Source organism: Myotis yumanensis, unplaced genomic scaffold, assembly GCF_028538775.1.
Source record: "Myotis yumanensis isolate MYYU_CA2020_CCGP unplaced genomic scaffold, mMyoYum1.0.hap1 SCAF_8, whole genome shotgun sequence".
Taxonomy (NCBI): Eukaryota; Metazoa; Chordata; class Mammalia; order Chiroptera; family Vespertilionidae; genus Myotis; species Myotis yumanensis.
In genome coordinates this window covers 34,299,706-34,325,182 of record NW_027223759.1, presented here as the reverse complement: position 1 = coordinate 34,325,182, position 25,477 = coordinate 34,299,706, and the positions used below count along the sequence as shown (strand labels likewise).

The 25,477-nt window shown below is 51.1% G+C and overlaps 1 protein-coding gene across 28 annotated transcripts in view; it reads right to left on the bottom strand.

Annotated features, from left to right (window-relative positions):
* Positions 1-25,477, bottom strand: part of LRRFIP1 (LRR binding FLII interacting protein 1) — a 115,173-nt gene that overhangs the window by 39,735 nt on the left and 49,961 nt on the right. For 12 of the 28 annotated variants that reach the window (XR_011472411.1, XM_070422506.1, XM_070422504.1 and 9 more), the window contains exons 2-9: positions 19,335-19,421; positions 13,696-13,713; positions 10,549-10,596; positions 8,970-9,014; positions 8,342-8,392; positions 7,100-7,138; positions 3,312-3,371; positions 969-1,031 (exon numbers count right to left, since the gene is read on the bottom strand). Coding sequence is in view for 27 of the 28 variants with exons in the window: in XM_070422506.1 (XP_070278607.1) it covers positions 969-1,031; positions 3,312-3,371; positions 7,100-7,138; positions 8,342-8,392; positions 8,970-9,014; positions 10,549-10,596; positions 13,696-13,713; positions 19,335-19,421 (411 nt within the window). In the remaining variant the exon portion in view is untranslated. The remainder of the gene's footprint in view (positions 1-968; positions 1,032-3,311; positions 3,372-7,099; positions 7,139-8,341; positions 8,393-8,969; positions 9,015-10,548; positions 10,597-13,695; positions 13,714-19,334; positions 19,422-25,477) is intronic. The other 16 variants (XM_070422485.1, XM_070422492.1, XM_070422493.1 and 13 more) reach the window with 7 other exon arrangements.

The following is a 25,477-nucleotide window of genomic DNA, read 5'->3' as shown; positions in this document are numbered from 1 at the left end:
TCAATAAGGTGTTAAAACCCACCCATATTTTGCTGCTTAGAGCTCACTCAAAACTCTTGGGGGAAGAAAGGTACAGAGGCCCGGAGTGAGGCTGGAGCGTTGATTACTACAAGGGCTGGGAGGCAGCGGTGGGCATTTGGAAAGTGAGTGAGCAAGTGATGGGACTGCCAGCAATGTCTGCCCCCCTCCCCCCGACCCCACCAGAGGCAAACGCAGGAAGCAGGAGGGGACCAGGCATGACAGAGGCGAGGAGACAGACTCCTGTGGCTCTACCTGGTTACTTTCCGCTTATTCGATCTTTTCCCCCCTCTGTTTACACCTTAAGGTGAGCACACTTCTTAGTTATGACACTTCCTGGCAAAATGAGTTTCTCCCTGTCACCCGCCGCACAGGTGTATCGGGCAGGTGGGCCCGTCTTCTGTTCCAGACGTAAACGCTAACATTTGTGATCCTCCTTCCTACACGAGCTCCGTGTTTGCTATGAACACGAACCTGACTTAGGACAAGCAAGCCTCACCTCCCAGGGCCCTTAAACTATTGAGGACTATTTGCCTATCAAAACGGATGCACATCCGTGGGAAGGCACTCTGCTGTGTAGACTTGTGGATTTGGATTTGATTTTCTTGCCACCAAGTTTGCATGCACCCTAACACTAATTCTGTTTCCGGGGACTTTCGAGGAGAGACGTTCAAGCTTTCTTATTTTTTGTTTCCTTCTGATTAATTCTAACGACCAAACAGCCACATAAATACTTCCTTCCATTGTACCCAGCTGACCAGCACAATTCATCTGAATTAAACCTATCATACTAATTACTGCTCAACAACCGACTTTACAATCTACCCAAATGAAAATCTGTAAAGAAGATGTTAAAAGAGAAAAGAGCGGAATTCACACACACGAGGTTGCATGCTACAGAACCTGTCGTTTCTGGAGAGAGGATGTGAAAGATTTAAATGGAAACGAACCAACTTCTCCTCTCTGGACGAGGACACAGTAGAGGATCTGCCGTCACCGCTGTAGGTGGAGTTCTGGGCACCAAAGAAGACATTGTAAGTGATGCACAGTTCCTTACCGTCGTCCCCAAAGCCCGCCTGTCCCGGTCAAAGGCAAACACAGAGCACACAACCACACCACATTAGCCCTCCATCCGAGGGAGGACGGAGACCTGCTGCCCAGAACACGAGGCTCTGAGCTATCGTTCACGCCCCAGTGTTGACGTCTCCGTGATGCCCTGCAGTGTCACTATTCCTGTTTTTCACAGTTTCCCACCTCTAGTATTATTTGTAATTCCTTACTAAATCTTACGGTGGACGGTCTGTCACCTGCTATCTAGACTTACAGTATTACATACCTTCTTAGCTACCTAAAACTCCATGGATGCAAATTCTGCAATCTTCCTTCAGGCCAGCACCCCGAGGGCTCCCGCTCAGCTGGAGAGAGCCACCCCTTCCATCTGTGAACCACTAGCCACAGAAAGCAACTGGCCTACAGCCGTCATTGTGGTTTTATGGGATATACACTCTAAAAACTCCTGAAACCAACCCAGAATTTAGATGGGGAGGCGATTGTAAATGCTACAAATGCAGGCATGAGGTGGGGATCAAAACCATCAAGCGGTCCCCCTATGGAGACTGAGTTCCTTGTAGAATGTTTCCAAACTCCTACCTTCAGTCTGGTCATTTACTCCTTCCCACACTGGTATTCCCCACATCTAAAAGCTTCCCAACCCACCCAGCCTTTCTCTAAGCTCACCCTCAGTGTGTGTGTGTGGGGGGGGGGGGGGGTAGTTCTGCCCTGGATCTGCCCAGCCATGCTGCTTGCTGCATTAGATGTAGGTTATTGGTTCTTCAATCATCATACTTCTTGATTACTTATTAAATCAGTTTTATATCCAATTTTACTCTGCAGTGCACAGTTTTACAATCAAGTTCTTTTGTATTTCTAGAGGCATTACTTAAATCTTAATAACTCATAAAGCAGACTTTTATTCCAATAACATAAAAACCAGAGATTAAAATATTTGGCTGTATTTGTAGAACACGGAGCCTGATGTCCCCCTGTCCTGTCACAAAACGTGGCGACCACACGTGGGATGTTCTAGAGAAGAAGGTGATATTGGCCTGAAGTTAGGCTAAAGAGCTTCTACAGCAATTTCCAACTCTCAACGATAAGACTTCGTGATCAATGACGATGAACCGATGCACTGAGGGTGAAAAGCTGCAAACTAGTCAATACAGCCCCGACGGGCAGACTGGGGCCCTCAGAGACCCTGTGGCTCTTGTCCTGAGGGCCAGCAGGGCACAGGCTACAGGATACGATGGTGGGCCTCGTGCTCTGTCCCAGAGTGGACAGAAACGTAAAGAAACACGTAACAGACTGGAGGAAGGCCACAGGAGGTCTGTGCAAAAAGCACGTAAGTAGGAAGGCAGCCTGTAAGCGGGAGAATGTTTTCTTAGCCTGGAAGGAGAAAAGTGGACAAGAGACAGAGTATATGCAATCCCTAACAGGCAGGAGGCGAAACCTGATCAGCCCTTTCAGAAAGCTAACGTGGGTCTGGGTGACCCCTTTGAAACCTGACCACAGAACTTAAGTCTACTTATGACATAGCTTAATATAATTAAGATAAATTTAAAGAAATATTATGTTACACAACTAGTAAAAGAAAGTGAAGCAAACATTAAGTACAGGAAGAGTTTACATAATTTAATGTACGACAGATCTGCAGCAGGTCATGAAACAATTAAAAATGTAGGCAGTTTAGCCTTTTGAAATGCACAGAGACCTCCCTGGTAAATGCCCAGGCCTCCCCGGCTCCTACTTGGTCCCTTCCCTGTCCCCTCCGCCCACTCCCTAGCCCCCCAGGATGACTCCCGTCTGCCTCCAACGCTGGTATCCAGGAAAACACAGGCTCTGCCCGTCTTTAAAATTACAACTAGAAACGTGGAAGGCTGGAAATGTCCAATTTCAGCATATTTGAAAGCTGAACATACATAATATACACATTATACACATACGGGGCCATAAAATAATGAAAGAGCTAATCTCTAGTTCTAGACCTTTTAAACCTAGGGATTCTTATCAATATGAATCTCTTACGCTACCACTTAGAATGTCAGGAGACTAACATTCTGAGAATGTTTCCTAGTTGAAAAACATTAGCTCTCATTCTGTCATGTGCTGGGTGGGGGGGAAGGGGGGGAGAGAACCAGTGTAACACAGAAACAAAAGCAGCTAGATCGAGCAATATTTTTTAAAAGCTTCGCAGCAACCTGTTTGAATTCTGTGCCATGCAAATGTACTGTACTAACCCTGCCAGATCTTCTGCTCAGGGGCTGTGATCCGTATACCTCTGCATCGTAACCATTTGTCTGTTTCAATGAAGAAAGAAGAAAGTGACATTAGCACACAAATGAAGGCAGATGATAGACAGATACAGATCAGCAAGGAAGAACCAACCAGGTATAAGGGGAGAGGGTGAATGAGAGCCCAGGACAGCCTCTGCCTCCCATCTGCTCCTCTGCACCCCAGGAAAGCCCACTCAGTGTCACTTGTAACTACAGGGCATCTGAGTCTTAAGGCAAAATCCCTCCTATGGATGAAGCCCATGGGCCTGGGCGCAGTAGCTTTCGGGCAGTTTCTTCTCTTTCCCAGCTTGATGGCCGTGCTGCTGAAATCCCAGCGCGCATGAAGCCTGCCTGCCAGGCAAGGGGGGTCATGGTTCAGCCCGAGCCAGTCAGTATTCAGTTCTGGGTTTGGGGTTAGTCCCTGATAATCGTGGCCCATTATGAAGTTTTATTCAGAAAATTCAGATACAGCTTCTATGCAATCTATAATGAAATGTAAAAGTTTGTCAGGGAAAAATAGGAGGATACATCCTCTATCGTCTACATTCGTTTTTCATGCATCCAGTCTTCCTATTTTTCCCCCCCAAAATAAAATCTGAGGACATATTTTATGATTTCATAATTTGTCCTCCAGGAAAATGAGAATGATCAAGTTCAGCATTGCCTGCCGCTTCTCTTCTCTGCTCCCAGTTCAAGTTCCCCTGACCCAACACGCTGGGCTGTCTGAGCTGCGCTCATTCATCTACAAGGACATGTCTGCTGATTAACAGCTGTCAAGTGACAAAGACATACCAGCTCTGGTGACAGAGAAAGGAGGGGCAGGGCACAGAGCAGGCAAGAAAGGCGGGAGATACCAGGGGTCACGGACACGAGTCCAAATTCCAAACAGAAACTCTGTCATGTGACCTTAAGTTATTTAATCCCGGACCCCCCCCTCCCTATGCTGCGGAGTTGTGCATAGTAACGTATACTTTCCAAGGCCACCGTGAGGGTCAAATCTGATTAAAACGGGAGGGGAGGCGTTCGCCCGTATTTTGCAGCCACGACATCAATGCAGAATAAGTAAACGAATTTCCGGACAGATTATAAATCCAGATTCACGGAACCTTGACTATCAAATTATGTATTTACTTCTGATACGACTAAAAAAAAACCCAACAGACCAACTTGAAGTTTCTAGATCAGAGTTTGTAGAAATCCCTCAGCATTCAATTTGAAAACTCGGGGGGAAATATTAAAATTTCTGAAATAAGTTTAATAGAAAAACTGTTTAGAGATGGACAGGAATTTTACTCAGTCTCATTTCTTCTCTCAAGAGACTAACAAAAAGTATGTGATCCGGAAACGCGCGTCAGGGACTTGAATATTTCAGACCTCAGGTGCGTTCTCCTGCTATCTGTTTAAAAACTAGTTTCTGGAAAAAATGTAACCATGAAGGCTAACATGGATCCACTTTGGGTAACCTTTACTGTACTATCATGAGTGAGGAATAAAAGCGGTTCACATATAAACACTGCATCTCCACTGCTGCTGAGGAAGCGCAGGCTGCTGTAGGCAAGTCTTCCTTTTGGTCTCATTCTCTAACGGCCAGCAGCACGGAGCAGAGGGTGGGTGGGGGCCGGGGAGTGGTCCTCTCTCACCCATCACCCTTTTTCTTTCGGCCTTTCATGACCACGCAGGGAACTCTTACTTTGAGGGCTTTGGGGAACACTCACCCTTTTCTGGTGGAAGAGAATTCTGTCATGGGGGATATATTCCTAGGACAGATTCCCAAATCTATGGGCTCCTAACCACACCTCTATAGTGACAGGTACTTGGACCTTCTGAGAGACACCAGCTATGCTCCTCCAGCTGGTTTTGTGTGTTGTATGTTGATGGGTGGGGCTGCTTTATGTGCTGTGGTAGGGTCAAGAGAGCTGAAAATCAGAATAAGAAGTCCACAGACAGAACTTCCTTAAGTCAGACCTCCGATGTCCAACCAGCCTGTTCTACGGAATCGTTTCCCGCACTCTGGGCTGTGCAGGCCACCTGCACTGTGGTCACCTGGGCTGCCTCTGAGGACCGTGGGCCCCGGCCCAGGAAATCAGAACCCAGGGGCCCGGGAACATGCATTTTGATGAGCTCCCCGGGGTGAGTCTCACATGCAGAGACATGGGGACACACTGCTATCAGAGAGGGCACTGGCCATGCACAGGTTAGCATTTTCTAAAAGAGGAGAAATGAGACACAAGAATTAATGCTTCACCAGAACCCATCGCTCTAACTCGTGACTCGTGATTAGTCAGGAAGCGCACAACCACCGCTCAGTGCTCGCAAAGCACCCACGAACTTCCACCTGCGAACTTCACACCTGCCCACGCGAGACTCAACTGTCAGCTTTTCTGATGGACAATGTGAGATTATTATTCTAACAAGGCAAAAGACGGCTCGCCTTCAAGGGAGTGAGAGATGGGGAACAAAAGAAGAAAGGCAAAATCAAACTCCCGCGTGCACTCCCCGATGCTGGGAACTTGGTTGTAAAAAGGAGTGAAACGGAAGATGAAAGTGAGCGCCAGAAGGTGTTCCTGACTGTCCCCAACACATACACGCTTCCGCGCCACTGGGCCGGGCCCCAGATGGAATTCACTTTCAGTTGGAAACAAAAAGGCTAAAAATCTAGAAACGTGTCACCAATACATTTAATGACTTAAGGAATAGAAAGGTGGCGAGAGTGGTCGTGTCACAGAAAAGCTCTCGACGCCAGTGTCACTGTGGAAGGTGGCCCGGGAGACGCTGGGAAGAGCGCTTTCTCAGTCTATTGAGGTGCTTCTCACCTCCCACCGTCCACAGCAGGCCCCAGTGGCTGGACCTCGAGGCTGGGCTGGACCGAGCATCTCCTTGACAACCCACGCCCTGAGTTCTCCTGCCCTTACGTGGAGACAGCAGCCCCACTAGGAGGCTCCAGGGATCCGGGGTGCTAGGTGGGTGGATGGCATTATCAACTTAAAAATAAAAATACCTATTTTTAAACACAGACATTTGCTAAATAATTTGGAAATGCAATAGAATGAATAAAGCATGAATGCTTCTAGAAAAGTTCCCAAAGCGAAGAGTGTGCGACCCGCTCTCATAACCGCAGTACTGAGCCACGTTCATGCCCAGCGCACTTTCTGGTGAGATGGGATTTTCTTCCGTGTGGTTCACGCTTATGGGCTTCGGAAAGCAGACAGCACAGAAACTCCTGGATAGACGTTAAGAGAATACTTTTGAATTTGAACCGAAAGCCTTCTTTTTGTTGCTGGAACTGGGGTCTTTCTGGCAAAGGAGCCCGGTTGTATGTTTAATTTGAATGGATACAGATTAGAAAACAATGGACTTTATGAGATAAAATGACCTTAAATTTAATATTTTAAAGGAACTACAGTTCTTGATCTGATTTGAGTTCCTTGAAGGCAAGACATCATCTTTTCCCTTGGGATTCAGAGCTGCTGGCACAGTGTGTGGCAAACAGCTGGTGCTCAAACAGTGTGTGCATGCCAATCGGGGCCCAGAACCCAACCAGAAGGGTCACAGGGTGCCCAGGAGGCTCCAGAGAGAAGACCAAGCACTCTGGTCTGCACCTGCCTCTGGCCCGCGGCCCCCAGGTAGAGACTGGTGGGTGGCATGTGTGTCTTTTCTGACCAAGATGCACTTGGCTTTTTAGACAAACACCCACGAGGTTAGTGAGGACACCGCCGGTTATGATCACACGCCAAGTCACCCAAACATCTCACCCAGCCGTAGGGACCCCCAGGCTCCAGGTCAGGCTGCGACTGCCAGAGTAAGGATGGACCAGGAAAACGGCAGAAAAGAGAGGTGCCAAGAACCAGTTAAAAACCAAGAAAGACGCAACAAAAACAGAAAACAGGCAATACTGGACATCTTAACAAAATTATATTTTTATCATGCTTTCTAGGAGCTCATGTATTTGCAAAAGGAATTACGTTAGAATGACAGCCACCACAAATCCCATCATGTTAAAGAGAACTTCCACGGCAGATGTTGCTATAATTCCTAAAATCTGAAGCAGTTAGAGCAATTTTAACTCCTCCTCTAAAATCTGCCTCTGGCACCTGCAAAGAAATGAAACAGTGTAGCCCCTTCACAATTTACTGTTAGAACAGCTGAATCAAAGGCATTTTTAGTGCCCTACAAGAAGTCTAGGTGTGACATTGCTTTGGTTGCCATGGTGACTTAAAACAAGCCTTCTGCTCTCTGCGGTCCTTAAGTCACACATGGTGGCTGCATGGAGCCCTGTGACCACCAGCAGTGAGGGGCAGTTTCAGCCCTTTGGTAAACTAAACTGGCACTCGCAAATTAATTCAATGCCTTAAAAACAGTTTCCCTACTTCACTTCCCAAAGCACACAACTTTTTCAAATATAATTATGAATATTTTTGGAAAATTCAAGGAAAATATGTTGTTGTGTTTATCAGCCACTAAGCGACCGTCAAGAGATTTCACCAAGTCGAGGAAAGGAGCGTTTCCTGGAGGCGAGCAGACGCGGCCCCACTTCCCCCTGGGCGGCCTCCGCAGAAACATCACTAAGAATGACTTTCACCGACATTTACTGAACCTGAGATTCAGATGCGGCCGGGGAGCGTGTGTGCAAATAGCACATGACTGGCAGCCTGCTCCTTCACACTCGCCTTTACCCCACCAGCCACGCCCAGCCAACTTCACCAGGCTGTGGCAGTTTTGTGATGTGGACAGACATACAAAAACACCATGACCTCCACTCTTGGAGAAAGACACAGCCCAAGTGCCTATGCTTATGCCCCTCACTGCTGGTGTAATCTTTCTACAGCAGCCAGGAAACACCCACCATTGCATAGATCTTAAGTAAGTGCCTTGTCAGCTGGATATTGACTACAAGACTACAAGGGGTACTGAGCAGGACGTGCGAATGCAGGGGTGAAAAGCGAAGGGCTTGGACATAGCTGAACCATGCAGACGCAAGCATTCAGGTTACTGACCCTCAGGCTTCCGCGACTACCCACTGACACACGCTCATCTTCATCAGAAGCCTAGTAAGAGAAAGGATGAAATAGGCATGAAGTGACAATGCAACACAAAGCAGCCCACGCCAGCTCTCGACCGGAGGCGGCTGGCCGGACACCATAGCAGTGGGGCCGACTGGCAGGCTCCGGAAAGCTCGGCGGCCTGAGCCGAGGTCCAAGCCAGCTCGGGCTATGTGCGCCTCTGTTTACAGCAGGCTGTTTCCAGGTAATACGGCTTTCGAGTGCTGTTGTTTACTTCACCGGAGTCTACGACGACGTAGCCTCGATGCACATTATTTTGTGAAGTGTTCGTGGGTATTTGATAGCAAAAGAAGCATTAAAACTGTTATGAATATAGTAATACTCAGAAATTTCTCAAACACTCTCCCCTCCCCAAAGTTAGGTCAAAATGCTAAACGCTGAGTTCATAGTCTTTGTTTAGGTAATAATATCAGTATTAACTTCTTTAATAAACATCATTGAGGTAATATATGTGTGTGTATATATATATAAAATATATATATTTTAGTGATATATATATCACTAAAAATACAAATTAGATTTTCATCCTAACGCCTAAGTAGTGGATGAACGCAGTACTAACCGAGGTGTTCCTTCTGGATCTGCGAGAGCAGCGCTCACTGTCTTCCTACCGAGGCAAAGGAGGAGAGAGCGTGAGGTTAGAGACAGACACGGGGAGGCTCGGACAGTGCAGCTGTGCCTCCGCACAGTATTCCTGATATAAATGGCACACATTTCCTTTGCCTTTGCTTAGAGGCTTCACTTAAATTGCCGGCGAGAAATGTTTTCCTCCAAAGGGGGGTACTGAAGCACGTGAATAACTGGCATATTTCATTTTGGCTTTCAAAACAAGTGTGTGGTGGAGGAGAAGCCGAGCCTTAATTTTTTTTCTAACCTCTAAAGTCTGGTCCATGTCAACCCACCCACTTTTTTTTCTTACATTCAGAACCTTGCTCTCCTCCCCTTGGGGGTCAGAAGAGAAACCATGCCCGTGAAAGAGCCATAAGGACGCATGCTCTCTGGCGTACTGTGTGCGTTCCCAGATGCAGTTTCCACACCGGGGCACTCTGAAGCCGGCACGGAGCTGCTCACAACGATAACTAGCAGCCTTTCTCTTCCTCGGTGGCACAGAAACCAACGACCCCTTCCAACGGTGTCCTGAGACTGGCTACAAGGACATCTGCCTGTGCCACCCAAGCCTAAAACGATGGCTCACACACTGTGAAGGTTGTAGTTCACCATTTTTTAAACAGTGGAAATGTGTGCTCCTTATATTTCCAGAAGTGCCTTTCGTATTTTATGCAGGCACCTGCGATGTTAGGAAGAAATTTTACGTTTCCTTAGATTACTTTATGTATCAGGGATATTTAGCAGGACATTTCCACACTGGCCAGATTCTCAAGTGCTAAAGGTACGTGACAATGACCAGGAGGCTGGTGACAAGGACAGGAGGGGGCACACTCAGGTGCGTGGATGATTGACGGGAGAAGCCATGTCCTCTCGGGACCATGGACAGCACCCAGTGGGCGGTGGGCCACCCACACCCTCCTGGGAGGGTCCTAAGGACAGGGTAGGGGTGAGCTAGCTCTCAACTGACATAGGAGGATAGAGAAGCTGTTCTAGGAAATGGTGAGAAGGTACAGGAATGTTTTTGCCAAAGAACAGGGGTTTCAGTGGGAATATCGGGAGAGGTGGGGGCGGGGCAAACATTGAGGGCAGGTAACGGTTGGAATGAGGGTAACCGGCCAGCCGACGACAACAGTGAGAGAAGGAAATGTAGCATAATGTGGCCTCTGGGTTCCAACCGGAGCCCGGGAGGCAGGATGGAAATAGGTGAGTCCTCACGCCTGGGACACACGCCTCGCCCGAGTGTCCCTAGTGGACAGCACTCTGCCCCAGGAGGCCAGGGGGGCGCTGACCTCCACAAACACTGGCCTGGACACTCCAGGAGTCAGCTGCACAGACCAGACCGAAGGCCTGGCCAGGGCCCTCCTACCCAGGCCTCCGCCGGGAGGTAAACAACCAGGCCAGACGCAGGAGGAATGGCAGGAAACCTCTGGGGATTAAATTATGGTGCAACAGGAATCTATTTATGTAATTAAACTGTGTAACAATCAAATTATAAACCATGCAAGTTTCTTAAAATCGTATCCAAGGCCTACCATCCACTGCTCGATGTCACCCCATTTCGTGTACAGCCCATAATATTTCTACGGACAGAAAGGAAAGACAATTAGGCAAGAAGGGAAATGGTAAATGCAAAGGGAGCTGTGTGACATGCATTCCCAAGCTGCTGCCCAGGCCACACGGTGCGGGGAACACGCCAAGACAAAGCAGTGAGGCAGCGGAGCTGAGACACACCCCGCCCACCCACTCCCCCACCTGCAAGCCCAGGGAGCCAGGACGATGCATTCCTGGGGCCCAGGGGGCCTAGAGACCAGGATGGACACCGAGCCACAGCACATGGAGCCCCCGTACTGGTTCCGAGGGGCGGAGGCCGACAGTAGACCTGTGTCGCCGCAACAGGAATGAGAAAACGTAGCGGAAAGGGGGCAACTGTGATCGCCCCCCGATTTCTGGCGCACTTGTTCCTGCTCTCTGATACCCCTGCTGAACTTACAGACTTTGGGTGTCTTTACAGCTACGGAAGGGGAGGCCTTTGTACCGGGAACAAATAATGTTTGCAAGTTACGTTCTGATTTTCTGTAGCGAATGCCTCCATGTTTCCACCTGGCTTGTCTAAACTACGGCGGTCCAAGTTAGAAAAGCAGATTCAGACCAGCTGTCCCTGTTACTAGATACAACAATTCCAAAGGCAGGGGGACCCCAGGTACAGTTCGAAGATCGGGGTTTTACTCTTCTCTTTGCCCTGAATTTCCAAAGAGAAAATCAAGGAACAACCAACCACACCTCTGTAACGTCGGTGTGATTTTCCTCTTTACACAGTAAAACCTTCTCATCAGGAGGGTAAACAATAGGTGTGAGAAGTAAAACGAATTGTTGGGGTTGTTTTACAGGGACCACCACCTGATGCTGCTACAGTGGGTTCAGGCTCCGTTTCTTTCGAAGGGCGGCCAGGTTTAAGGTCCCCAACGGCCTTGCCCCTTTCGCTTAGAGGTGGTGTAAGTGGAGAATTGGAAGAGGAAAAATCGGGAGGGAGAATTGAGCAACGCCTTAAAAACTCAACCGGTACAGAACTGCAGTATCAAAAGTACATGAGCCAAAGCTTTTTCTATGAGTGATGTGCCTTAGACTACAAATCGCGACAGGAAAGACAATTACACACTTCCCAGTCACGTTTTAACGTCAAATTAAGTAAAATCCAACAGCTTGAAGCTATTGTGCATTCAATTAATATTAGCCCAAAGCTCACTCCTGGATTCCAGGTAAGTATGATGTAATGCCATCGACCGCCTTTATCTTATGGCTTAATTATAAAGACAGGAAATGGGTTTTTAAAAAGGAGAAGGGCCTATATAAGTTCACAAAATATGATTTAAATCCCAAAAGTAGTCTCTATGATCAGTTTTCCTATTACTCTTTTTGCCAATACTACATCAAGTCCTGCACACTACCTATTGCTCTTTTCATGATAAAAACGAGAACCAGTATCCAAAGCCTTCCATCTAGTTCACGGGTGGCCTGATAAACAGCGGCTGTAACTCTCGCTGTGTCTCCGCGTCATCCCGTGGAGGGGGGAGCCCCAGAAACCCACAGCGAGTGCAGTTGCTAGTTGCCCTGGCGCAGCGAACTCCAGCAAGCACCCCGCACTTCAGAGGTGAACTAGTAGGGTTAGCCGGTGAGTCATGCAGGGGAAGGGAGGGCCAGACGAACGCAAAAGGTGCTTGGCTTTCAGAAATAGCTTTGATTCCACAGAAGAGAAGCCGTCACTCCAAGCAGCCGAACGGGCTGGAGAGAACCCTCCCTGCCTCCCTGACCTCGCCCTTGCAGTGACCTTGGACCCATCTTTATTATACAAACGTGTCTCTGCTTCTGCGAGGAGGACCAGTTTCACTCTGCACACAAATTTCCATTCTGGCCAAGTTCTAATCGGTGGGTGAGTGAGGAGAAAACAACAGCGATCTCGGGCGAGCAGCGAATGAGTGAATCCAAGTGGCAGCTAGCCGACCGTCTCCTGTGTCGGTACGAGGACAGGCCTGCCTGCTCTGTCGGGTACAGCCTGGGTTCCCACCCTCCTTTCACCTGCCGCCTTTGCCCTGAGACTGTACGTGTGACTGGCTCTAGCTTCAGGTCACATTTTAATTCTCAGACCCCACAAAATCTAACAAAGTACACAGAGATGCTGGTGCCTCCGTAACTGATTCCTTTACCCTCTTCCGGGTGGTACTGATGCAGACGGGGATGCGGCAGGACAGGAAGGCATTTCAAGGCTGTAGGTAGTGAAGGAACTCAAGGGCAGCACTTTAAATAGTGTGTCGAAAGGGCCCCCACGTCCTAACCTTTGAAGTTAAATGTAATTATTAGCTGCTCTAAAAGAAAGACATAGTTGTTCTTTACCTAGAAAGTGAGTAAGTGTATAAAAAGAAACTATAGGTGTCATATGTAACAAACGAAACCCATTTATGGGGAGACTGTGTACACAGTCTATAAACTCTATAAACTCCCAGGGAACCTCTCACTCCTCCCTTCATTCCTGCTGAATCAGGGGTCATGCACCTGGTGTTTTTCTCTTTAATTTCCGTGTCTGGCCTGCTCAGAGCATGTAGTTCTGAACCTCTGCTGCTTCTACAAAACACTGGGAAACAGCCACACATTAGCCCTCTCAATGTTAGGACAGAGGCAGGCTGACAGGAAGCTACAGAATTGTTTTGTTAGGTCATCATTTTCTTTTCTACTCAGGATTTTTAATAGTAAGGTAATAATCTCTTAACATGTGGTAATGTGTACTGATGTTTTTAACGTTTTCTAATAAAATTATATGGAAGGATAATCTTTCCCTTTAAATACCTGATTTCAAAGGATTTCCCAAATTCTGAAATGTGATTTAATTTTGTCCTAGAATTCATTTTTTTCCTCCTCAAAGAAACAGTTTTCTGATTTCTTGAGAAAAACGAAGATGAGGAAAGCATTCAGCACACACACATGCGTCCAAGGACAGTTGCTCTTCGCAGACACAGAGGCGGGGACTTAAGCATCCTGTTCAAGTCGCTTCACGCACAAAGCAGCGAGGGAAGCAGTGAGGACTTCTATGTATTTTCAGCGAAAGGCGTTATTTCTGAAAAGCGGCCAGGCCCTTGGCAGGAGAAAACCAGTGCATGCAAACAGAAAACCAGGAACGGAGAGCCTACCTTCTGGACCTGATAGATCTACAGAGAAGGCAAGAGAAACAGGAAGAGAAATATAAAATCCAATTTAAAAAGCAGATACATCAGACAGAAAGGCTTTACAAGTACCCATATATATGAGTAGAGGTACATTGGGGGAGGGAGGGACTGTGACTAATTGGTAAAGTATGAATTAAAAAACGTTTGAAGTCTGAGTGAAAGAACTGGTCATTTCATAACTTATCTGACATTCGTTGCAGATCTATCAGCAGAACACGGCATGCTCCCCTGAGTCTCCACGAGAATCCTGGTATTACTCTAAGGCAGAAGTCTGTAACCTGTTACCATGAATGGGACAAAGGACTTGGTCCTCAATTTAAAATTTCTCCTCACAGCAATAAAAGCGTAACAAAAAAGTACAGAAACCTGATCAGAAAGCGGATGGGTCAAACCCACAAACCGCAAAGAACGGTGCCCTCCCGTTCTCTCTCTGGTGGATACAGACAGAACACCAGGAAACCTCCGGCTCAGCAGAGTGGCCCTAGAACATAACTGAAATGTATCTTTGAAAAGCCTATTATCATACGTTGACACAGCAGTTTGCTTCAGAGGTTTCTCCTAATCTTGTAGGAATCACTAGGTAAGAGATACCTGCTTCACCCACTCACTCAGCCCACGAAACACGGACCGAGTCAGGCACTGTTCAAGGCACTGCCGAACGGCAGGACTGGAAACTTGGCATTTCTAGCCTTACATGGGCGAGCACAGGTGTGTGCACTCACCGTCAGGACTATTGCAAACACAGTATCCCCAACTAACTGTTTATCAAGTCAGATGCACCCTGGTCACCGCATCACCATTGTTTTCCTATGAGTGTAGGTTCTCACGGGAAATAAGAGGTTCACTTGGATTTCCCAAAGAGTATCTACATATCTTCTTCCTTAGCAAATCCTCACAACGCTTACACAGCCCCCAGAGGGAAGCTAAGGAAGTCAGCTCTCCCCATCTGAACTGGTGACGAGGCCCATTATGGAGGGCACTCACAGGCACACCCCACGCTCCTCACTCCCGGACGTGGTCAGATCACGAAACGGCAGGAGAGCAGCTACTGCTTCCCTGTTCTCTGTGAGACTGGTTAATAAAATGGCCTATTCTGTGTGGATGATACTGTTCCTTCAGTTCAGCACCAAGGGAAGAACTTGTTTGGCAAGGTGTGCTTCACCCCGTGAAACGACGGGGACTGTGCGGCTCGCCGCCGGCCCCCTTGGCTTCGAGTGCTGGCACACTCACCGCCAGTTTCACCCCAGGGTTAACGTGCCGACTCTGCCCTCGGTTTCTGTTTGCTTTCACTGCTGAGCATACCCCGATTCTGAGGCAGAGGGTGTACTGGGAAGACTGCAAGCTTTGCAGCTTTTCCAGATCTAGATTGAAATCTTGGCCATTTTCTGGGCTGCGGGTAAAACCACCCGCCTCTCCAAGGCCTGATTTCCTCACCTGCCAATAAGACTCGGACTCCCCCTCACAGCCTGTGAGCGACAGTCCCCAGCGCAGCGCCGCCACACGGCACCCCCGGGCTCCAGGATGGCCCTGCCATTCCCCTCTGCCCCACCCAGTTCTCGGGGACTAGCAGTAAAAGACACCTGTTTTATTTCAAATGTACACTTTCAGTGTGATCTCTCCTACTCCAAAGGCCCTGCATGCATGAGAGCAAAGTTGTTGCCTGTGTAAGTCAGCGCTGCTGGGCTCATGTGATGGCCATGAACCCCAGGATGAAGCCGGGCCTCCACCCCACCCTGCACCCCTGCCCGGCTCTGCGCTCACCTGCCAGGTGCCACTGGGCTTTCCCGCTCTCGGCTGCCTTCATGCAAGGTCCCCACGGGCTGTGCTGACCCGAGTCCCTGTCTCCGCTTCCCCCTGAACACACACTGGCTGTCACTGCACAACCCGACCACTCACAGCGTGGGGGCCGGTCTCCAGGCCTGCAACCTGACCCCAGTGGGAGTTCAAGTTCAGCAGAGGAGGCGTCTTCACGGGTGTCCCTGCCCGTCCGTGAGGAGTGTGAGCACGGACAGACACACGATGCACACGGGACAGATAAACAGTGACGTGACCCAAGGTGTTTCCTCATAGGGAGGCCACGCCCCCTCCCCCTCCTCCCACGGCTCAATCCCACACGCGGAAACCCTGTCCCGTGTCTCGGGCATCTCTGCTGGGGAGCGGAGTGCCCAGAGGACTCAAATTACCAGACTGCCTTCGTGTGAGACGGCCCATGAGCTTGAATCATGACAAAAACCTCTGGCCCCTGTGAACCACTGAAGTCTTTCCAATGGGAGTGAAACCCACCGTCACAATGAGGAATTTCAAAATCTCAATGCCATCTACCCACGAAATGAGACGTGTGTATGACCGAGGGAGGCAACGGTGGCGTTTTTAATCGGGTTTCCCAGGTTTTAATCAGATTTTCTCTGCAAAGCCCAAGATCCTTAGCAAGTACCAAACACCCGAGGGCAGGCCAGGCTTCACGGGCCCTGGGCCCTGTAAACGCTCAGTTGCCGGCCCCCGCTGGCCTCGGGGTGCCCGGCCTGTGTGACAGCCACCGAGGCCCCTTTCGCACTACCAACACTAAAGGGCCGGGACTTAACAGGCAGGGTTACCTTGGGTTGTAGAATTAAAATCAAACAGAAGACGACTTCCTTTGACTCAAACAGAGAAACAGGGCTGCGTGTTTAAAGGAGGCCATTCAAACACACGGTTTCTTGGCTTAATTCCACTTCATGTTTATTCTCTAAATCAAGAACTTTGCAAGAACCTGCTTAGGTTATCAAGTGCACATTTAAATTAGTTATGTCTGTAATTAAGGAGAGGATAGATTTCATCTAAACGTATAATTTGGAAGACAGATATGTACGCACACAAGCATGTCAAACTCCCAGTGGGTGGGTCAAGGCATGCGGCCCGCCAGCCACGAGTTTGACATGCTTGACATACATTGTAACTCATTTCCATCTTGATTTTGTACAAATGTTACACTGTGTACTCGGTGAAAGTCATTTCTCTTAAATGTGAGAAAAGCTATAAAAACGATGACTAACACCACCACGAACACCGAAGGTCGGCCCCTTAAGACTCACTGCCCCTCTCTCCTGAGCTGTTGGGTCAGCCCCAACAACAGAGCTCAGGGGACAGTTCAGGGAGGAGGGAGATCCCGTGTGGAAACTCAATCACCTGGCACAGCAACAAAAACTTGGGGCAAATTCTTCTTAGAGCTCTTTTAAGACCTTAATATAAAAAGGACTGGGAATTATTGGAGAACTGGAAAAGCCGATCAAAACCATTAGCCACCGAGAGGGTGGGAGGTTCCTGGTGCTGGCACCTGCCTCCACAAATGGTGATGCATCCTGAGAATGGGCTTCTGCCCACCGTGTGGGCACCCTGACCTCTGAGGCCCTCTGCCCAGACGACCACTGCCCACCAGGGAGCGCCCTGACCCCCTGCTGCCATTCTGATTTCCAGAGCAGAGGGGAGGGGCTCCCAGGGCTTGCAAGTGTCTACTGAATGAACAGAAGTATTCAAAGGGACATCGACACCAGGTGGTTTGAAAAAGCAACTTGTCATTTAAAATACCCAGCTCTTTTAGTTCAGGCTAAAAGAACTATTCTGTTGGGCGGCGTCCAATGACTGCGATGTATATCAGAGTCCGTCCGAGCGGGCAGAGGCTGCTGGTGTCAGGGTGGCTCCTAAGCTCAGGCGACACCCTCTCAGGTATGTGACGAGGGCCTGCTCTACAAGACCTGCTCCTTTCTCCACGCCCCGGCCCAAATAGTTGACTTTGGATTTGAAAATGCTTCTTTGCATGAACCTCAAGAGTCACTCCAGGTCAGGCTCACCCCCCCTCCCCCACCCCGAGTTCACGGGCGGGTACTGATCAGGTTCCAGTCCTTGCCCTCAACCGAGATAACGGACAGGAAGGTGCTTCCAGAGAATCATCGGGCCTCAGGAAGTTTCAAAGTCCGAATCATTATTTCCAACTTAAAAGTGATCAATGCAGTTCTAGGGGGCAGGGCACTGAGAAAATGCTAGACCCACGCTTCTTCCAGTGAATTAAGAGAAAAAAGTACAAACCATGAAAGCACTCAGTTAATTCCAGAGTCAAGTGTCATGGACACCAGAACTTGCTTCCAACTGTATTTGCATTTCCAACAAGGAGGGGAACGTGGTGACCTGCTTTCAAACACCTGTTGAGCCCATATTCACACAGAAACACAGCACAAGCACCACTACAGTACAGTCCCTGCCCAGCACCGCCCTGTGGGGCTCGGCCTCTCAGGGACCCGGAGGACCTCCGTGCTTGAGTTTCTAATGACCTTCTACCACAAGGAAGGTTTTCCTCCCCATACTCACCTCTGGCCGTGCCCCTCCCCCAGGGACACACCTCCACAGGGAGTGACAGTCCCCTCAGGCAGACAGTGACCTGAGTCACCCATGTCTGGAGCCTCACCCTACAGGAAAGTGTGGAATCTGCAATGGTTTTAAGAGAAACTGGAAATCTAGATTTTATTTTTTCTTCCTGAAATCTCACAAGTTTTAAAACATCGGCTGGACTTTCACAATTTGCCTGTGGGAACCAAACAGGACTGTGTACGCAAACCAGCCCCTGGGAAGGCAGCTGGCCGGCTCTTTCCAACACACCACACTCAAATTTTCTCAACAAGCAGAGCTTTCGGTGGGGCCTAGGGCGGATGGTCTCCAAGGGCGTGGCCCACAGGGGCACAAGGTCCCCCAGCGAGGGACGCCCTCATTCCCTCATGACCTCAAGGTCATGGAAAAGCCCTGGAAAAGCTCAGAGCTCTAACTTCCAGGTAGAGAGCCCTCAGCTGTCCACATGACTTCTGGCTCCAGCTCGAGATTATGAAAATAATAGCAAACACCTTTCACAGGTGTGTAAACACATCACTATCCGCTCTCTGGGGGGGGGGGGGGGGGAGGTAATACTTTCCCTGGCTATTGCATCCATGGCGTTTATTCTGTGCTCTGTACTACACTCGGGATTCAGGCTTCATGAAACCTATTAAAAAGTGTAAAACAGGGAAGGGTGGGTGGTGGGAAGAGTTTGTACACATATAAGCATAACCCATGGGCACAGACAATAGGGTGGTGAAGGCCTGGGGTGGGCAGTGGGGAAGGACTATAAGGGGTCAATGAGGGGGAAAGGGGACTTAGCTAATACTTTCAACAATAAAGTTTTAATTTAAAAAAGTGTAAAACCACAATAAAGATTTAATTTTAAAAAGTGTAAAAACATTTTTAAACAAAACAGTTTAGTTAGTATAAAAACATAATCGTCTGTCCTTCTTTCATATTTTTAATTCAGAGGATCGGAATTCTCTCAGAAGTAAGACCTGGAAGTGCAGAGCCAGAAAGCCAGGCTGGGCGGACCTATGCAGGCAAGTGGCTCCGTCCGGATCCCGCAGGTCAGGCGTCAGCGACAGGCACGCTTGGCATCTGTGCTATGCACCCTCCCTGGCCTGACCTTGAACAGAAGTCACAGGCACAAGTGTGTGCTGATCATGAGCTGTGTCAGATGGACAGGTGCCTCTGCACTCGCACGCTCTACCTAACATTAAACCGCCCGTGAAAAGAACCAAGGAAGAGGTCGGCATTACCTCCTTCTGCTGCCGCTCCAGCTCCTTCATCCTGATCTCTCGGGCCTCCGCGCGGGCCGCACGCTTCGCTGCCAGCCGGGCCTCCGCCTGAAACACACCCGGAAATTGTGTTAGAACACAGACCAGTGGCCCCTTCCAAGTACCTGGGTAACAAGGATGCCATTGAAAGAAAACCTTGTTCAGAGGTTAACGAATATACAGGAATGCATCGCAGACGCATAAGAGTTAAAAGGGTCAATGGTAGTGGCAGTTACGAGTAATAACGACAGTTGCCAATTATGGAGCCCTTACCAAATGCTGCGGGCTCTAAGGGCTTTAGTTATATTATCCATGTGCTCCTCGCATAGCTCTATTAAGCAGTTACTGTTACTGAATAGCGCTATTAGGTAGATACAGTTAACATCCCCAGGTTATAGATGAGGGGACTAAGGCACAGAGAAGGTGAGTAACTTGCCCAAGGTTACCCAGCCCACAGGTGGCAGGACCGGGCAGCCTGCCTTCCTTTGAAGATACAACAGATTAACGCATGAAGCGAAACATTTGAGCAGGATGGGACCACGGGTCACTGGTTCAATCCCTCCCTTTACAGAGCAGGAAGTGGAGGCTGGGAGAGGCTGCCAGACATGTCCGAGGGCATGGGGCTGGGACTCTGACCCAGATTTCCAGAACTCCTGTTTGGTCACCTCTCTACAACCCTGCTGCCCTCAGCTTCCCCTTCAGCACCTGCAGTGCTGGGAGCCATCTTTTCCAAGACCAAGACCAGAGCTGTTAGAAGTGTTACATTGAAGAAGAACCTATCTTTCAGCCTGTGGCTGTTTTTTCCGTACTCTGCTTGCGAGTATTTAAAACGCCTGACCCGGGCCAACCAGGGCCGGTGAACCTGGCACCTGAACGCTGCTCCGTGCTGCAAAACCTCGAGCTCACCCACTATTCAGGAGGCCAGTGGCACAACCTGTCAGGGTCCGGGTCCCCTGGCGTCAAACACATTCCGCCTTCCATCCACTCAGTTTTCGGGGCTACCCTCGTAATTCTTCCACCAGAGCTGTAGACGCATTTTTCAGCCGTCCCACTGTTCCCCGAAGAACCTTAAAACAGGGCCACTGGGGATGGCACCAGGCTTCCGGGGTGGTGGGTGGGCCAGCGAGCAGTGAGGTGGCCGAGTGTCGAGTCACACAGGGTCTCCCCAACGGTAGGCTCCTGCGTGGCAGGCTCATGTCTGGACGGCAGGTCCTGGTGTCAGGGACATCCATCACCCCATCCCAGGCTTGTACTGAATTACGTTCATCTTCTTTCTAAATTCTCATCTAAGAGGAAAACTGACCACAGCTGAGCTGTCAGCGGTTGACTGGCTTGTTCATGTGGTTCCTTCAAATCACAGCTGTGTCAGCACTTAATTCCTCACTGCCATTTTCAATTTTCTGAACAGTGTGAGGGGCAGCGCCGGAGGGGAGGGCAGGGTAGGTTCATGACACTGGCTGCAGTGCTTCCTCCAGCCCCATGGACCGGCCAGCGAGAGGAGGACGCTCACACGGAGGGCAGCTGCCACCCAGCAGCCTGTGGGCTCAGTGTCTACACTGGCTCAGACCAGGCGGCCACGGCCCACCAGCTGGGCGGGGGGCTGGGGAAAGAGAAGGGAGGGCATGGAGGAAGAAGGGGAGTGGGATGTAAGAAAGAGGAAGGGGCTGTGAGAGGGGGCAGAGGGAGACAGGAGTGCGGTGATGTCCCAACAGACCCCAGCTACCCAGGAGAGGGCTTCTGCTCGGTCCACCGTCCTCTCTGGTCCTCACGTCCAGCCTGACATGTCTGTCCCGCCCCTGAGGACAACCCCCGAATGAAGGACATGAGCTTGGTTGATAAAGGAACCACAGGAACAAAACCAAGTTATAGAATAAATTCATCATAAGGACACAGCCAGCCAACCTCGAAGACAGATCAACTTGGTCCACAGATGATAACTTAGACAGGAGATAAACGTGCAGTTCCATGCAATTTCAAATCCTGGCCATGGCCGCCCCGTGACTCACACGCGGACAGCCAAGCGCTCAGGATGCAGGAGGTAAGGATCATGCTTGTGGGGCTCTGGCTGAGGACTCGAGGCCCCTGGGGGTCAGCGCTGCAGCACAAAACCTGTGCACAGGCAACTTGGCCAGCGTGAGGCTGTTATCAGCAGAACAGCCCCAAAGCCCGCCGGAGATGCCTCCTAGAAGAGCTCGGAGTCCTCGCCACGCTTCATCCTAAGACGCCGACACTGCCAAGAACGTGAAACAGCCGGCGGAGCACAGGAGATAACGATCACTCACGTGAGAACACATCTGATATGGGCGAGTCTTTACATGAACAAAATTATAAGGTGGCAACGGTCCGCCACGGTGACATGCAAACCCAAATTCATCCCCTCCAGTCGCCTGAGCCCGGCCCCACTCTCCAATTGCTGTCGGTTCAGGGGCCAGTGGGCCTCAGGCCAGCGCGTCCTCGGTGCAGGGCAAATCCATCACCGTCGACACTTGTGTAAAATACACACTTGCACGCTGAGGTCACAGCCATGTCAGAGGGTTTGAGAGTTTCCAAATGCTACTTTCACTTTCTGTACTTAGCTTGCAGGGGGCCACCACTCACCAGCCATCACCAGCCCAGGTCACCAGCCCGGCCACAGGAACTCACCGCACTGCCCAAGGCCCGGGAAGGACTTTCAAAGTGCGGTTTGAAAGTCTTGGGATGCAGACGAAGCAATTGGTGATCATGAACAAGGGACTAGTGCTACGGTGGGGGTGGAGGGGTGGAGGGGTGGAGGGAACTTAACCCAATGCTAGTGTCAGGCGGGCTTCCTGGGGGACGGAGCCCTAAGCCAGACCCTGAGGAGCAAAGAGGAGAGAGCCAGGGCCGGGGAGTGTGGGATGAGGGCATGTGGCCCGGCGGGAAGTCCCCAGGGCTGGGGTCCAGGCCCAGCCCTCAGCTCCTGTATCTGGAACCTTATCTTGAAGGAATGTAGAACCACTGAAGGCTTTTAAGCAGGAACACAGCAGGGCCTGACTTTTGACTTAGAAAGATCTCTCTGGCTAAAAGTTGGTGCAGGAACAGGAGCGGGGAGGGCAGCGGGAAGCCCCCAGCAAGTGAGAAGAGACTGCTTTTTTCTTTTGGCGGATGGGCGAGCCCGTGAACATGAGCGGGTGGGGCTGGCTGAACCACAGGCCAAGGATGAGGCACAGCTGTGAGGCCACTGCGGGAGGTCAGGGGCCCGCGGTCCCAAAGAGACCCACGTGGTCCCAGAGGCCAGACAACCCTGGAGAAGGACCCCACCCGGCCATCACCCTGAGACACATGCACAGGATGCTCACCAAAACCTGGACACACCTCCCACCTCCAAGGCCTGGGGTTTTGGAGTTGGGGTATGGCCTCCGTGTTACCCGCCCCCAGTCCCCAACCTCAAGGGAGATGGCACGAATGGAGGAAAGCAGACAGATCGATGGAATGTAGGAGACAAAGTATCAACTGCTCGGGGTGTAAAAAAACAGTTTAGACACAGGACCGTGACACCCCCCAGCCAGCCGTCAGTGGGCATGTGCTGGCCGCTGCATTGACGACTTTGCCCAAGCTCGCTCTCGACCTCTGCTGGCTCTCCAGGCTCTGGTCCCCAGCAGCTCCTGACCAGGGGCCTGCTGCATGGCCCCAGGGGCCTAGGCCGCTCTCCCCCCTGCTTGCAGGCGGTGGCCACAAGCCCGCAGCTCGCCCCCTCAGCCTGAGGTCTGGGCCCTGAACCCTCCCTCCTCTGCTCAATACCATCCTTGTTGAGATACACATTCAAATATTTGAGGATGAAACGCTAGGGTTTTGCTCAGATTTGCCTTCACATAACCTGGGTGGGGACGCTGGGGTCCACATGGCTGTAAGCGGACGGTTGTTGGGGCTGGAGGTGGGACGTGGGCTCTTTAAACCAATGGCTGTCACAGTGTCCTCCCCAGGGCAGGGGCCTCACGGGGACCTATTGGAGATGCAGCACCTGAGGCCCCACCCGGGCCCCCTGAGTCAGAACCTGGGGGGAGGCAGCCATCTGGGCTTCCACATGCCCCCGCTCAAGTGTGGGGACCTGCTTTCTGTCATCCCAATTACGTCTGGTTGTCTGACAGTTTTCAAATAAATAGCAACATTTTTGGAAGGAAGGAAGGAAGCGGGGGCGGGGGGCTGAGGAGGGGGATCTGGAAGGGAAGGGAGGGTAGGGATGACAGAAGGAGGGAGGGGGTGAAGGGAGAGAGGAAGGAAGGAAATGAAGGTGCCCCAAACCGAAACCATGCCCACTGCTGCTGGAAGGTGGCCGGGGTTCTGCTGCTACAACGTGCAGTGTTGTGCCCCCCACCCAAGAAAACTCTGGCCCCCTCTTTGTTCTGATGGAGGCACTGACCAGCCAGGGCTCCTCTGATGAGATCCAGACTCCCTGGCTTTCTCAGGCACGCCCACAGTGTGGCTGGGAATGGCCGGGAAGCCCAGAGTTCCATCCCCTCCTCCCCACCCCTCGCACAGGGGACACGGCCAGCCCCTCCCCCAAGGACCCTCCTGGCCTGGCCTGGAATCCAGTCAGCAGAGCTTTACCGACCTGGGTATTCAAGTAAGGCCCCGTTGGATGGAGGACATGGTTGGGATGAGAAGACACCATTTATCACCTAAGCTGCCTCACTATAATTCTAAAAATCTGAACCTTTGACCACAAAGTTCCACTTTTACATTTTACTTGACCACAGACAAATATGACAGCACTCTGACACGATGGTATGAAGGACACTAACCGTGCACAGAGAAGCCCAGATCTGAGCCTCAGCCCTCCAGTGCCCACTGAGGCCACAGATGCGATCGGCCAGGGGCCCGGCCAGGGGGCGCACGGGCTGGCTGGGGAGAGAGACACTGCTCCCTGTGACCTGTCCCCTGGAGTGGCACAGACCGGACCAGGGTTGCAGAGCGCTGCGGGGAAATCACGGGCACAGCAGGCATCACCTTAGTGACGGGTTGGTCCCTGCGCAGCGCCAAGGGTTGATGACCTGCAGGTCTAACCCAACCGCAGCGCGGAAGTGGGTTTCCCTGGAGCAGGACACAAAGGCTTCAGGATAAACAATCAGAAGCACGCCTGTCCCGCCAGCGCTCGACAGGCCTGCTCCGAGCCAGGAATTCCAGAGATAACAGCTTCCTCCGAAGAAGAGGGCTGCTCCTTTCTGGGGGCCAGGGAGCTGGGAGAGCCCGGCTCCGCTGGGGACTGAGGCCAAGCAGAAACAGACAGAGAAGCAACTGGCAGGACGCAGGGAGAGCCCCGGCAGAGGCGTGCCGTGCCCTCGCTGAGCTCGCACGTGGCTGCCGTCACACCGTCTTCCTGCCTGTGCTGGAGGGTTTGTGAGTGGTAGGAAGTGCTGCCCAGCACCCTGCGTAGGGACGTCTGTGTCCTTCCTGTGGCTCTGCCCGTTTACCCAGATGCCCCCATGATGCTCCTCAGGGAGCAGAGGCATGGTGGGCCAGGAGCCCTGGCCCTCGGGGAGGACAGAGGTGAGGGCAGGAGGCAGACTCGCTCCGTCCTTGTGAGCCCCACTTGCACCTCGTCAGGGACTCCTGGCTCTGTCTCTACTTGTCCTGAGCTTCGGAGCTTCCCCGGGACTCACAGTGTGGAATTCTACATCCCACGGCCCCGCACCGGCCGTCCGAGAACCAGCGCTCACTCTGCTCTGAACTCTGCAGTTACCCAGGGCTCGCATGCTACGCGGAAGATGGAGGGATTCGTGAGCCTCAACTCTGGCGACTCTACAGAAACGGGCTGAGACGTGCTTTCGCCATCGCCGCCACCCTGAGAAAGCCTTGGGGTCAGGAAAGGCATCAGGATGACAGCTGGGGAAGCCGGCTCCCCACCCTGCAGAGCCAGGGGACACCCACAGCGCGTGGCTGACGTGCCCATGGCCGCCAGGCTCTGCGATGCTGGCGCTGACGTTCCAGAAGCCCTTTGGGAGGGAACTGTCAGCACACATGAAGACCAGCACCTGGATCAGGAGAGAGGACTGGGCCTTGGACACACACGCGGGACCCAGTGACGGCCGCCTCCCCGGTGTGTTGCCTCAGATGTCAAGTGGAAATGATGCCACTCGGGGCTAAGAGAGACGAGCAGTTTGTCCGCC